This window comes from Brassica oleracea, chromosome C6, assembly GCF_000695525.1.
Source record: "Brassica oleracea var. oleracea cultivar TO1000 chromosome C6, BOL, whole genome shotgun sequence".
NCBI lineage: Eukaryota > Viridiplantae > Streptophyta > Magnoliopsida > Brassicales > Brassicaceae > Brassica > Brassica oleracea.
Window position 1 is genome coordinate 33,188,544 of NC_027753.1, and position 13,966 is coordinate 33,202,509.

The 13,966-nt window shown below is 36.2% G+C and overlaps 2 protein-coding genes across 2 annotated transcripts; both read right to left on the reverse strand.

The window, feature by feature from the left end:
* Positions 1-1,305: 1,305 nt before the first annotated feature.
* On the reverse strand, positions 1,306-3,812 carry LOC106296389 (chaperone protein dnaJ 15). Its single transcript, XM_013732517.1, has 11 exons — positions 3,564-3,812; positions 3,338-3,461; positions 3,187-3,269; positions 2,994-3,105; positions 2,825-2,929; positions 2,690-2,740; positions 2,479-2,568; positions 2,286-2,394; positions 2,057-2,205; positions 1,925-1,978; positions 1,306-1,808 (listed from the first exon to the last, which is right to left on the reverse strand). Exons 1-11 carry the CDS (start codon positions 3,689-3,691, stop codon positions 1,581-1,583), a joined length of 1,233 nt encoding a protein of 410 aa, XP_013587971.1. The 5' UTR covers positions 3,692-3,812; the 3' UTR covers positions 1,306-1,580.
* Positions 3,813-9,838: 6,026 nt separating this feature from the next.
* On the reverse strand, positions 9,839-11,475 carry LOC106299787. Its single transcript, XM_013735804.1, has 2 exons — positions 10,894-11,475; positions 9,839-10,477 (listed from the first exon to the last, which is right to left on the reverse strand). Exons 1-2 carry the CDS (start codon positions 11,473-11,475, stop codon positions 9,839-9,841), a joined length of 1,221 nt encoding a protein of 406 aa, XP_013591258.1.
* Between the last annotated feature and the right edge of the window lie 2,491 nt (positions 11,476-13,966).

Below are 13,966 nucleotides of genomic sequence, written 5' to 3' on the forward strand. Positions count from 1 at the left end.
TAAATTTTAATTTATTATTAAATTAAATAATTTTAATTATTTTTTAATTATATTTTTAAATTCTGTAAAATAATAAAAACGAAGTAAATTCGTAGCTAATGTACGACCTCTTTACGAGGAAACCTTACGAGGAAATGACGAGAAATATTAAACGAGTATTTTACGAGGAACCATTTACGAGGAAATAACGAGGAAAGATTTACGAGTATTTTACGAGGAAATCCTTTCGTGGTTGTTACGTGTATTTTGCGAGGAAACTCTTTCAAGGTATTTACGTGTAGATTACGAGGAACTCGTTTCGAGGTATTTACGAGGAAATATAGCGACGTCCTTTCGTGGAATATTGACGTGGTCTTTACGACGAATAGCTCTACTTCGTCTTTACGACGAAATATATTCCTCGCTAAGTTACGACGAATTAGCAAGGAAATATGTGTTACGACAGACGAGTAACGAGCAAACGAAAGAAAATTGCCCTCGTTAAGATTATGTTTTCTTGTAGTGAAATAATATGAAGTATCACATAACCCAATAATCCTTGATTTTTAAGACATCTTGTTACTCCTCCTGTATCATTTTAAGAGGTATTTTAGGTTTTTGCACAAATATTAAAAAAATACAAATTTTTATGTAATTGGCTTTGGTTACATAAAATAACATTAAATAAAACTAATTCAACTAATAAAAAAAAGATGTAGTATTTTATAATTGGTCAAAAAATTCAAATGATATTAAATTGCACCTAGAATTGTGAGAACATCATTTATTTTAAAACAAAATCAAAATACTTAAAACACGAGTTAAACTGATACGGAGGGAGTACAACGTATTGACGAGATTAGTTGAACTCTAGTAATTTGACATTACAATAACTTTTAAAATACTTTCAATAAGGAAAAGCTAGTTAATTAACTTCTATGCATAATGAATAAAATCTTGAGAATCATATAAAATATTCATGGCCGGATCTCAGATCTGGAGAACTATAAATAATTTAGTAAAGATTTTGATAAAAAATTTTTTTTCCAATTTGAAAACTTGTGTGTATATAACATTCAAAAAAATTGCTAACAAAGATCAATATTTGACTGGACTGTGCTCAGATTCAGCTCTAGAAACATTAGTCGCCACCTTCCTCTCTACTAGATTTAAAAACCGATTTATCCATATTTTATTATTTATAACTCATTTTAAATTTGCCAAAGTTATATGATGATGTAATAGATTAAAAATTATATAATGTAATTGTGATTTACCCAGTGTTAAAAAAAATTGCCAAGTTTGTATTTTTTTGTCAGCGGTTTGTATTTTATAATATATATCTTTTCAGGAAATTATAAGTAACTTCAAAAACTTACAATAAAATCAGAGTTGTATATCCCAACTTGAAGAGCTTTCCTATGACACAACAATCCTTCTGCCTTAAAAGAGCTTATGGATCATTCAAATGAACATATAACGCGCACAATGATAATAATACCAGTTTATACCAGTGACAACGTATCAGTTCCCACGAACGAATGAACAAAAACACCAAAAAGACTTTAAGATACCAACAAAGGAACAAATCCACCATCTGGTCAACCAAGCTTCTTATCAGATCCTTTTATGTTCAAGTTGAACCATTTCCTTTTCGATTTGTCTCTACTCTCTGCTCCACCTTCTTCTCCTGCACTATCACCCTCTCCTTTTGGTTCATCTCCCTGAGCTTTGCTGCTACTTCCGTTGCTCAAGTTGTTGCCGCTTGGTGTCTTCACCACAGAGAAAGACGAATGAATCGAGTCCCGTTGCTTTAGCAGCTCATCCACCTTCACCATCATCCAAAGAAGACAAATCAAACACATTGTCTCTAGAAACATTGCTTATTAATCACAGCAGACAATGCCAATAAAGAACAAAGCTATAAGATGTTTTATTAACATACAGTTTGCTTCTCCTGGGTGTATCTGGTGGTAACTTCTTGAAATCGAGCCAAAGCCTGCCAAACAAACATAGCAAATCATCAGCTTACATGTCTCCCTAAATACTGACTAAGCTCTAAATAGTAGAAAGTTACTTTTCGATACTCAGTTTCAAACTGCCGCAAGTCGTTTCTCTTTCTTAAGATCTGAGCTTCAATCTCTTTCAACTTCTCTGTTGTCTCCTCGTAGGTCTTTGCACAGAGTGCCTCAATTGTGTAAGATGCAGTCTTGAAAAAGTTATCACCTGAAAAGTAACCAGAGACAAGTTAAACCAAAGTCTCAAAAAACGATCCAGCTATTGTTAAAAGAGTAATGATTACATACCGTAAACTGCAAATATATGAGTGCCAGCTCTCAGCTCTGAGACCTCACAAGGTTGAAGACCTTCCAAGCGCTTGAAGAAAGCAGATTCAGGGTCCTTGGCTGCAGCTAACTGCACATTAACCATAATTTGGACGGCTTTAACATCTCTGCCTATTCTAACTATGAACGATTAAAAGGTTCAGAACTTGCATACCGCATTGACAGTTGAATCCATTCTGTATACTTGAAAATGTAAGAAATACATGCCAGCTGACGTCACCTTGCCTGTTTTCTCACTCTCTTCCTGCAATAACAAATAGAAGCCAGATGCTGTTAAAGAGTCAATATTTTCTATCAAAGACTACTGTATCTGCCTGTTTTTCTCATCTACGGACACTTGAGTAACAGAGTAATTCTTTTGGTACCTGTAAGGCCAATCCATAGCCGCCACTTGAATCTTGCTCAAAATAAAGTAACTGGAGAGAGATAAGACATAAATCAAAGTTAACATGCCGTTAATTAGAGGAAAACAACTAACAAGTTAGTAAGAAGGAACATACTTTGAATTTACTTTGTGCAGTTGAAGTTACTCTAACAACAACCCCTGACTCAGCTTGTTGTTCACTTATTGTAACTCCAAAAAAGTGAGCGCATTGCTTCTCAACCTGATGTATGAGACATTATATAGATTCAAATCCAAAAATACACAAGGGACATGAGAGTTCAGACCTTGCCGCTAACAGATGTACCAATAGGAAGAGGCCTAACAGTAACAGTTCCATTCATAGCCTCCTCAAGAACATTGGCAGACACAGTAGTCTTGATAGGCACTCCTAGTTTGCTGACATTTTTTTGACAATTCATTAAGGAAAGGATTCAAAACAAATTGTAATTTTTTTATAAAAGAGATATAAAAATTCACCTGAACAATGCAGCAAACATAGTGTTTACGGTTCCTAAGTTCGACAAGTCGATTTCCATTTCCATTCCATCAGCATCAAGAGCCTGAACACAACTCTTTAATTATATCTACAAAAGGCTAACAAAGAGACAGAGAGAGGCAAAAGCATCACCTCAAACCCAGCATTGTCGTATTGCCTTCTCTTCTCCGGGTCAGACAAGATGCTGTAAGAGAAAGCAACCTCCTTGAAAAGATCAGAAGCTTCTGGATTATTCGCGTTCTTATCCGGATGATACCTGTTTCAATTGATTGAATTTGAATCCAATCCAAAAGGGATCTTATCTCAGCAGGATTCAATTTCACGAATCTAAGAATTGAATGAAGGAGGATACACTTACTTGAGAGCTAATTTACGGTAAGCGGATTTGATTTCTTGATCAGAAGCGTCTCTTGCTACACAGAGCACCTCGTACGGGTCTCTTCGATTCGCCGGAGCTGACGACCCTTCCACCTTCTTCGAACTCATCGCTGAGCCTTCGTTTCGATCACAAACGATGGATAGTTTCACGAATCGGTAAGAGACGATTGACAGATGATATAGAAAGAAGATCTAATCTCATCTACAGAGAAGGGGAAGAAGAAGAAGAAGATTGTGTAAGAACACGACACAAGGGCTCCCCCTAAATTAATTGCTATAAAGGACCTCGATTTTTTAAGTGTTTCGCAAATCTATCACACACCTTCAAAATTTGCAAACAAAACCCAAAGTCCAAGATATACAAAGTATATCTTTTTAAAAACTCTTCTACCTTTCTCATATTTTTTTCTTAATTTTTATTTGACTATCTAGCAATGGAATTTGCTCTAAGATGCCATCTTATATATATAAAGTAGAGTTATGGTCTGCATACAGCCATCCACCTCATCATCTTGAAAAGAGTTTTTTGTGACACATGTCCACTCTCATTTACGTTGTTTGCTTCATTTATTTAACAGATCTCAGTTTGTAGGGCCTAAGTAAAACAACCCTTTTATAGGCTTCGTTTGTTTCTCTTCAAATAAAGCCCATCAAATGATGCCCTTTCTTCTCTCTAATCGACATTATTGTCTAACCTGCAACCTAACGATCCCATTCCACTTCCCCGATGAAATAACGCTCCATAGTTATGGCATTCAATCAACAAAACCCGTGAATCCCACTATCATCTCTTCATTGTACCTTTAATCCATTGTTCTTAAACTTTTTCCAGTGTATACAAAGCTACAACAATGGTGAATTCTTCACCCTGCTTTGCAATCTGAACTGTTCCAAAGAGGAACAAAGGAAGCAGGAAGGTTCGAGAACACAAGTAAATGACTAGATCCATCGCACCCTCCCACTACTAACACTGTTTATAATTGTAAAACATAATTTGATATTTATGATGTTGGTGCAGTAGCGGAAACAAATGAGGAGAAGCAGACGACAACTCTAATATATCCTGGAGTAGGATTTAATCTTCTAGGCCAACACTCCGCTGAGAGGAATCAAGAAGCTACTGTTTACGTTGGGAATCTCGACCCCCAGGTTCTTCTCCTTTCTCTCTCTCTCTCGCACGAACCTTAGATTTCAGATTGATTCGAGAGATTTTCTATGTGTTTCTAAGTTTCTCTTATCTGTGAATCGTAGCTATTAGAAGATTTTTTTTGGGAATTGTTAGTACAAGCATGCCCTGTTGGTAAGTTGAACGCTTTGATTCATATGAACAATCTTCGCTAAGTTTCTTCTTCTGTATCTTATGGTTTTTGGTTATACTTAGAAGAACTAGTCTTCCTCTGACATTAGGCTCCTTTTTTTGTTTTTAGATTTTATCAATTAATGTCTATGTTCCCAAAGATAGGATGACAAATCTTCATCAAGGTTATGGATTCATTGAGTTCCTTAGTGAGGAAGATGCTTAGTATGTAAGTATTTCTCTTTTCCAAGAGTTTTAACTTCTTTCTCTACACAATAGTAAACTTTTCTTTCCATGTGCAGACAATTAAGCTAAAGCTTGAAGCTTTGATATATAGATTAGGATTAAGAGTGATACAGAGGAGGCTAAGAATGATCTGCGATGACCTTTCATTCACACAGGGAGTTGGTACCGGATGGGTTCAAGACAGTCGAGTATGATGGGTTCGTCTCAAGTTATCAGAGACAGCTCTATCCATGTTCTTCCATTTGTTCTAATCGTTTCTCTTGGTCATATTCCATTCAGTTTCACTGTAAGAAGAAAAATCCCAACCTTTTCAACTTTTTTCTTTTCCATTTATAGAAAGTTGTGACTTATTTGTATCTTTTGGGTCCAGTGTGGTTATTCTTCTTCAACATTAGCTACAATCCTAAGGATCTCGGTTCAAATGTATCTGAGGTACTTAACCAATCCATTGTTCTTAAACCTTTTTCCAGTGTTTAACCATATATATATATACTTTCTCAGTGGCCTCTCCAATTCCTGTAGAATTATTTAGATATTCTGTGATTTGTTGTTTGAAATTAAGTTCAATGTTTAAACTTGTGTGCATCTTTAGGGATCATATTTAGGAATGTGATTAGCCAGTTGTAGCAGCAATGATACATCATCTGACCTTGGAGATCCTGAGAAGAAGAAGCTTTACGAAGCAAAATTGTGGGTGAAGCCATGGTTGAACTTCAACGAGCTGCATAATTCAAGCTTGATGGTGATGATGCCCCTACCATTACTCCCTTTGATCTTGGATGCAAAAGGTATGAATACAGAATACATAAGTTACATATATGTATGCAACAGATAGATAAATCTTAAGTTTCACGATGGAGGAAAGTTTCAGGTGATGGTCTAGAAGACACATCTCAGTTCAAGGCAATATATTTTGGCTTCTTAGATTACAATGACCGTCTACCATCAACTCTCCAATTATAGCCAGAAATTAATATGAATGTTCTATACATGCAACGTTGATCAGAGGGTTCCATCAATGAGAAAAGCCTGAACACCTTTTGAGACCTGTTTAAGGAAGGTTCTATTTACTCAATAAGGGGGTTTGACGTAGCGCGGAGCACCACCACCTTGATAAATACTTGGAAGATGTTGCGGCGTTCATTGACATAACTCATCCGGATATTACAATACTTGAGAAGATGTTTATATTCTGCAACCACAAAAACTACTTCCGTTGGCAAATATCAACACCCACCTACCCGGTTAGTCTCACATCCTCTGTATGTTACCTCTGCTTTCAAGCATATCAATATTGATGACTATGTTTTTCTTGCCAAGACATTACTGGTGAGTTGTGCGCCATCAGGAATTCAGGATCACATTGAACGAAGAAACACATACGACTCAACATACAATGCAACCATTCGCCTTGACAGGTGCTTTTCCACAGTTATGTGTAACATTACGCATTTATGAATAACGTAATTCCACGTCACATGGATTTTTCTGTTTGTCTTCAGGTCTTTCACGAGCTAGCCATCGCGTTTCAGAAAAAAAAGGCAGTTCTATTTTTGCTCCTAATGTAGTTGTAGCCACTAGCATTAACCAAAAATCATTGGTGGTGATTCTCCTTCTACCACTAACAATGGCAACCATTATGAGACTGTGAAAAACTGTAAATGCGAGTTCCATAAACCACATCACTGATACAATTCTTCTGCAGCCCGGTTATTTTTGACTGCCACCTCTTGCACCAATTTTTACTTTGATACACAGACTACAACAATTTAAAGAAAATGATGATCATGAGAACGTTCATCTATACGGCATACTGATGCTGGACCAAAAGGCCCACCCATACTTTCGCTAAGGTTGTAAGACATCCACCTGTATAGACCTGAATATGTATTATAGGATGACGTTCACCTTAAACAACTCATTGTCTTTACATTCTATTTCTTGAGAGGTCGAAGTTGATGAATTTTTTTCACCACCACGATCTGATTAGAAGTAAACATTCAGAACACACACATCGTCAACGACGGGTTATTGACTTCCACAAGAGAACTTTTTTAGCACATAATTTAACTGAGAATAATCTGAAACATTATATACACTATTTCAGATAAAAGAAGAATATCCAATAAATAAATAAATAAAACTATTTAAATAATAATTTATAATAAAGTTACCTCAATATAAAATATCAGATTATTTTTATAAGATAATATAAAAATCAATATCAGAAGTTATTTTTATAATATAATAACATTTAATAATGAGTACATATATTTCTAAAAGCAATATTATATTTGTATGGTTCTAGGAAATGTTTTTACAAAAAATACGAGGAATCAATTCCTCTTTTTCATATTATTTAAACATAATAAGTTTAAAATACAATATTTAAAAAGATAAAAATATCAATAAATCCAAAATATAAACAGAGATAATAATTTGTTATGTTTGTGTTGAATATCAACTGTAATATATTAATTTATTTTTATTCACTATATAATAAATATTGAAAAAAGTAAAACAACTAGAGGATAAACTTTTTTAGTGGTGAGAAAAACCTATGCCTTTTTAACAACATCAACAAATACAGATGGTTAAAATTATTATCAGCTGGATAAATTAAATATTGGAATATTAAAATTAATAAAAAAATTTGTTACTTTTCTTTTATTCACTTGTCCGTAGGTTTATGGTTTAGGAACTTTGGTATAGAAACTCTTGATATGACTTTTACTCTTTTAAGGTTGCAAAATGATTGATTTGTATCTTCTTATCTTCGCTTATAGATAATCTTGATAACAGTCTAACATAAAACAAACAATCAATTCATTACAAACCATTGACTCAAAAGACCAAACGTTTCTGAATTAAATTGTCCTTTAAACAAAATGTTACAAGAAATCAAGAAAATCGATAATTTAAACTCACCATCTATAAAAAAAATATAGCTATAACACCTTATACTTCTTACAACTTTGAACTCATACAAATAACCAAGGAATGAATGACGAACCACTTTTGTCTTATGAGTTCTCACACCAAACAAGATCTTAAGGAGCAAATCCCCGGCGCACACTCAAAGTCTACATCAACAGGCCCAACACACAACAATCTATCATTGATTTCGAACTACCATCTATCACAGACCATCAAGATAATTTTAATGACTCAAAAAGTGAGGGCATAGAATTTATGATAACATACCATGAAATCGAACACCAACACACTTCAAGTCTACATCAACAGACCCAGCACACAACAATATATTATTAATTTCCAGCTACCATCTATCACCGACTATCAAGGTAATTTTAATGACTCCACAACTGATGGCATGGAATTCATGTTAACATACCATGAAAACGAGCAATGCGACTCAACCATGGTTATTCAAGAAACAACCCAATATGTGATGAAATTACTAACAGACGAAGAGAATAACGTAACTGATGATCTTCAAGTTACTCTTACCATCACAGACTACAACCAAAACGCGACTGCAAGACCTGACGTCAACCTTATCATCACCGATCTTGACGCAACTAATAGGCCTCCAACTACAAAAAAAAAAAAAAAAAGATACATGCACGGTATACTTCAGAAATTACAACAATGGAACTATCTATGCTCTTTTACGCCGTACTTTCCATTTCCACTGCATTGATCAATGGCTTCGTACAAATATAATATTTCCCATATGTAGGGATCAAATCATCTATGATTCAGCATTATTACAATTTATATGGGGGTTTCTTATGTTCCAATTTTCAGTTTATTTACATACTGCTTTTGATTTTCGTTTAAAATTTTAAAAAATATAATATATATAAATTTTTTTTCTTCATTTCCTAATATGTTCCATTACCAGAATTATTTTTTTTTTAAACCAAAAATCAGATAAAAACATATATGAACAAAACTTCATTACACATGTTTAAATTCAGATTAGTCACTAAAATAAAATTTCAAATGTCGTTCCTTCTATATACTGTCCACATGGTACTTAACAGTATAACTATGTTCTCTAAATAAAACATCAACTTTACTTTATATTTAAATTCTAACTAAATTAACTTTGTTAAGACTATCGGCTTTTTATTATACTTTTATTGAATCGATTAGTTACAACCACTTATGCTATTTCACTTTGAACTAAGTAACTTTTTTAAAAAAAAGTAATACACTAGGATCGCTAACCAGTATCAATTGGATCAGAAAAAGATCATTTTCTCTCAACATATTTTCATTTTCATATTTTTGAACATTTTTGAACATTTTTTTTACTAAGACCATAAAATGAATTGTAAATTCATGTAAGAATTAAACTTACGAACCCGGCGCGTAGCGCCAGAATACCACTAGTATAGTCTACAGTGTTCGCATGACGAATTCTGTCAATAATATGTATATAAAAACTGAATAAATGATGCATTTGCATACGGTTTAAAACCACTCTCATATTTTGGCTAAGACTCCGTCATCTGACCATATTTTATAGGAGTTATTATATGTACACGAGTAGATATATAATGGTCGTTGAAACATCTTCCTCTGAATAGATACTCCGTATACGACTAAAGACTATTGTAAGATAGTTAAAACCGTATGAACACAAATCAAAGTGCAACTTTCAGATAATACATATATATCCAAGTATAAGAACTTTACACACCTATAAAAATGAAAATAAATGGTACAGAGAAAAATAGTGATCAGAAATACATGACGGTGGATGCAAATCGGAGCAACTTATCCAAAGCATTAGACGAAAACTTGCGAGCAAAGAGAAAGCAAGGCCTCGTCTTATCCACTCCTTTGTGTTCACAATACTCTTTGTCACTCCTCCTAAGCCACTTCAAGAACTCCACATTCACCTCCGGCCCACCAAACGATCTCGGATGGGCCCTACGCTTCCCCCAGTCAGTCCACGTCAGCGTCCTGTTTGAGTTACGCGACCCAAGGCTGGGCGTCAAGTTGAGTAGCGTCGGTAAGTAGTGCTCGTCCGGACACCGACAGTATGCCTTGAAGATGGGCCAGTAGAATGTGTCGGAGACAGTCTCCAGGGCCATGGGTCGGTCTAGCTCGAACCACTGAGAGCCTTTACGCCAGTGGTGCATGTGGATGTGCGGATACATGCGGCGGTTGTAGCGGACGCGGCCGAAGGGGAGGTCGTAAGAGTCTACGTGGGTTTGAGTGGAGTTGATGAGGTAAGAGTAGATAGTGGTGAAGTTGAAGAGAGGGATGCATGCTTCGGAGAAGAGAAGGAAACGCTCGTTGTTGATGTCTAATAATGCGTTTGCTAGTAACCTACGTTCTGCGTCTACCATGTTTGCGTTTGCCCAGTCCACTCTCTGCGTTAATACATAATGACGTTAGATTGTGATCTCTTTGATTAGATACAAATTTTTGTATTCATCAATTGTGCAATTGTTTTGAGATTATATACTACCAAGAAAATTAATACTAATCGAACCTATTTAGTTCAGAGTGGGTATTTAGGTTAGTGGTTAAGTACACGGTTAACGATATGTAGAATGGTAGATAGAGCTATTTAAAATATAAAATGTAGAAAGGTAGATAGAGCTATTTAAAATATAAAATGTATTCCATTATATGCCACACAAGTCATTGTGGTCTTTTTGTGAATGGGTTAAAGTGTTAAACGCTATTTGTATTTTCCCCAAACCTAGCTACTATTGCAACAAACCAAAATGGAAAAGAGAAGGCAGAAAGGGAAATATAATAAACGATGGGGTTAGAAGCTGGCCTTGCTTGGAATGCGGCGGCCATGAAACACCGAGCCTTGGGGCATGGACTCTTTGTAAGACGGATTGGTGTGAATATAAATAGTGAAAAGACCTTCATACCCTCGAAAGAATCTTTCCCATAGAGGAGACAGAGGTAAAGGTCCCCTTGTCAAGAACATGAAAGCAACCTTAGGGGTTCGAGAGAAAGGGTAGGGGGAGGAGGAGATGTAACGAGGACGAGTTGGGATCTTAGGATCCATTGAAGCTCTCCAAAAGAGCTCGTTGTCTTCCATATTATGCATGATGTTAATCTTCGGTGGCCTCAGAAACATTTCGATCTCGTAGTTCTGAGGCAAAGGAGAAGAAGTAGGGGGAGGAGGAGATGTAACGAGGACGAGTTGGGAAATACTTTGAACGGTTGGATAATAAGGCAAAAATGATGCTTCTAGAGAAGAATGAACAATGATTCCAACTACCACGCCCAAGCAGAGGATGAAGAAATAGAAAAGGAGATTTAGGAAATGGTGGAGCAGTGGATTGAGAAGCTTGATCACTAGAAATAATGATGTTGATGATGAGTTTCGGTCCTTTTGTGTTGGCATCTCCGACTAAGAAATACATGAGTATGAGAATTTTGCTTTTAAAATATAAAGAGGTTAGAAGTGGATGGATGGATCTTAATTTTTAGTTGGAATGAGGTGAAGAAGTGGAGATGAGCAAGTAAAACTGAAGATCTTTGTTGCATGAATGATTAGGACGTTAACAAAAATTACACACGCAATGGAGTAAGTTTTTGGTATTTTTCGACTAATCCAATTGTAATCTCAACAGCATTTTGTTATTCTTTCATTTTTAAGAAAATCTTGAAGCTACTTTTTGGAGGTGTTATTGGTTTATATATTTTGATTGATTTAGAAATCCATATAGTATTTATAAATCCAAGTAAAATATGCAAATCCGGAAGTTTTCCCTTGGATTTGAGTCTTTATATTTTTAACTAAAAAATCCAAACAAATCCATTCAAATCCATTATAAAATCAAATATATTAGTAAATCCGTACGATTGAATAACACTTGATTTGATACAGAATTTACGAATTATTAAACCAATAACACATGATTTTAATACAGATTTGAAAATCATAGAACCAATAACACTAGATTTAGTTCTGATTTTCAAATCCATTAAAATACAACAACCAATAACCCCTACTTAGTTAGGATATCTTCATATCCAATTTTTATAGGATAAGTATATTCCTTATAGTTCCGAAAAAAAAGTATATTCCTTATATATTTACGATACGACAGCTGAGGCGTTAATCGATTGATGTTAGGAGTTAAAGCACTGAGAATGCAAGTACTTACTTAATCTAAGTGCAACCAATGATTTAGATGGTTTTTAAACTAATGATTAATGATAAATGAAATGACTTTCTTTACTAAGAGAAAAGAGAACTCATGGGCATATGGATTAGACCTTGGGTGATCAAGTTTCGAACTAAAGATGGCAAACGATCAATCAAACTATCAACCTTAAGCTTAGACACAATCTTAAACAAACTCTATGTCTAGATGAATGTTCATTTACTAACAGGCTTCGGGAGCGACCTGGAGGGGTCGCTGCGAGACGTCGCTCTGGGTCGCTCTTCGCGAGCGACCTCGCTGCGTCGCTCCGGTCACGTCGCTCCGGGTGATGGAGACGCGAGCGACCTCGCTGCGTCGCTCCGGTCACGTCGCTCCGGGTGATGGAGACGCGAGCGACCTCGCTGCGTCGCTCCGGTCACGTCGCTCCGGGTGATGGAGACGCGAGCGACCTCGCTGCGTCGCTCCGGTCACGTCGCTCCGGGTGATGGAGACGCGAGCGACCTCGCTGCGTCGCTCCGGTCACGTCGCTCCGGGTGATGGAGACGCGAGCGACCTCGCTGCGTCGCTCCGGTCACGTCGCTCCGGGTGATGGAGACGCGAGCGACCTCGCTGCGTCGCTCCGGTCACGTCGCTCCGGGTGATGGAGACGCGAGCGACCTCGCTGCGTCGCTCCGGTCACGTCGCTCCGGGTGATGGAGACGCGAGCGACCTCGCTGCGTCGCTCCGGTCACGTCGCTCCGGGTGATGGAGACGCGAGCGACCTCGCTGCGTCGCTCTGGTCAAGTCGCTCTGAAAGGGTGTCACAGCGACTTCACGGTGTCGCTCCGGTGAGGTCGCTCCCATGCACTGCTCGTCCAATGATCACCTTTTTCACCTCTTTTGAGCTCCAAATGCACCCAAATGTCTCCAAGAACTCCATGTGGTACTCCAATACCTGATAAGGACTCATGTATGCAAAATGCAACCTAAACAAGGCTAAATCCTACTCTATATGATCAAAATGCACATGGGTGAATGAATAAGACAATGAAAATATGCAAGATATCATAGATATCATTCATCTTGTATGTATACTGTCTTACGTTCAATGGAAAGGTGATCATGACCAATTCCCAAACACTTGCATGGTATCAAAACCTCCAAACTTAACTAATGAAAATATTGATTTCATCGATCCATACTCTTATAATTGGTTCAAAAATGGCTTGCGCTTTCCGATACAAAAATAATGGTCTACGAGATTATTAGAGTTATGTAGAAATTAATGGAGTTATGTAAAGATTAATGGATCATAAACCTAATCTCTAGAAATTAATGGAATTATGTAAAGATTAATGGATTATAAACATAATAAATATATAAAAATTTTGGATCAATTTATTTACTGCCAATTAGTTTTAAATTGGAAGATTAAGAAATTTAACATGATACGAAAATATCCTAACTTATATATATATAATAAATGTACGCATCAAAGTTCTAAACTTGGTAGCACGGAAGCTCATCAAACGTCTGCATTTCGCTTCGGAATCGAAATCAAACGTTTGTGAAAGCTTTCGAAATCTAGTTTCCAAAACGTTTCTAAAATAACTTCGTTGGAATTTTACGTTTCCGTTTGAACTTCCTCTTCTGTCGTAAAACTTAATGTCATCAATAAATAAAAATATATAAAATTATGTTTTTATTTTGGATAAAATCTAAAAATTAATAGTATTAAAATAAAAA

What these genes read in the sequence shown, in the direction of transcription:
- LOC106296389 (XM_013732517.1), bottom strand. Translation starts at nt 3,691, where the DNA reads ATGAGTTCGAAGAAGGTGGAAGGGTCGTCAGCTCCGGCGAATCGAAGA. An exon ending in CTGCACAAAGTAAATTCAAA is followed by an intron (nt 2,741 to 2,824) that starts GTATGTTCCTTC and finishes ATCTCTCTCCAG; the next exon opens with TTACTTTATTTTGAGCAAGA. An exon ending in TTGAAACTGAGTATCGAAAA is followed by an intron (nt 1,979 to 2,056) that starts GTAACTTTCTAC and finishes TTTGTTTGGCAG; the next exon opens with GCTTTGGCTCGATTTCAAGA.
- LOC106299787 (XM_013735804.1), bottom strand. Translation starts at nt 11,475, where the DNA reads ATGCCAACACAAAAGGACCGAAACTCATCATCAACATCATTATTTCTA. An exon ending in GCCGCCGCATTCCAAGCAAG is followed by an intron (nt 10,478 to 10,893) that starts GCCAGCTTCTAA and finishes GTATTAACGCAG; the next exon opens with AGAGTGGACTGGGCAAACGC.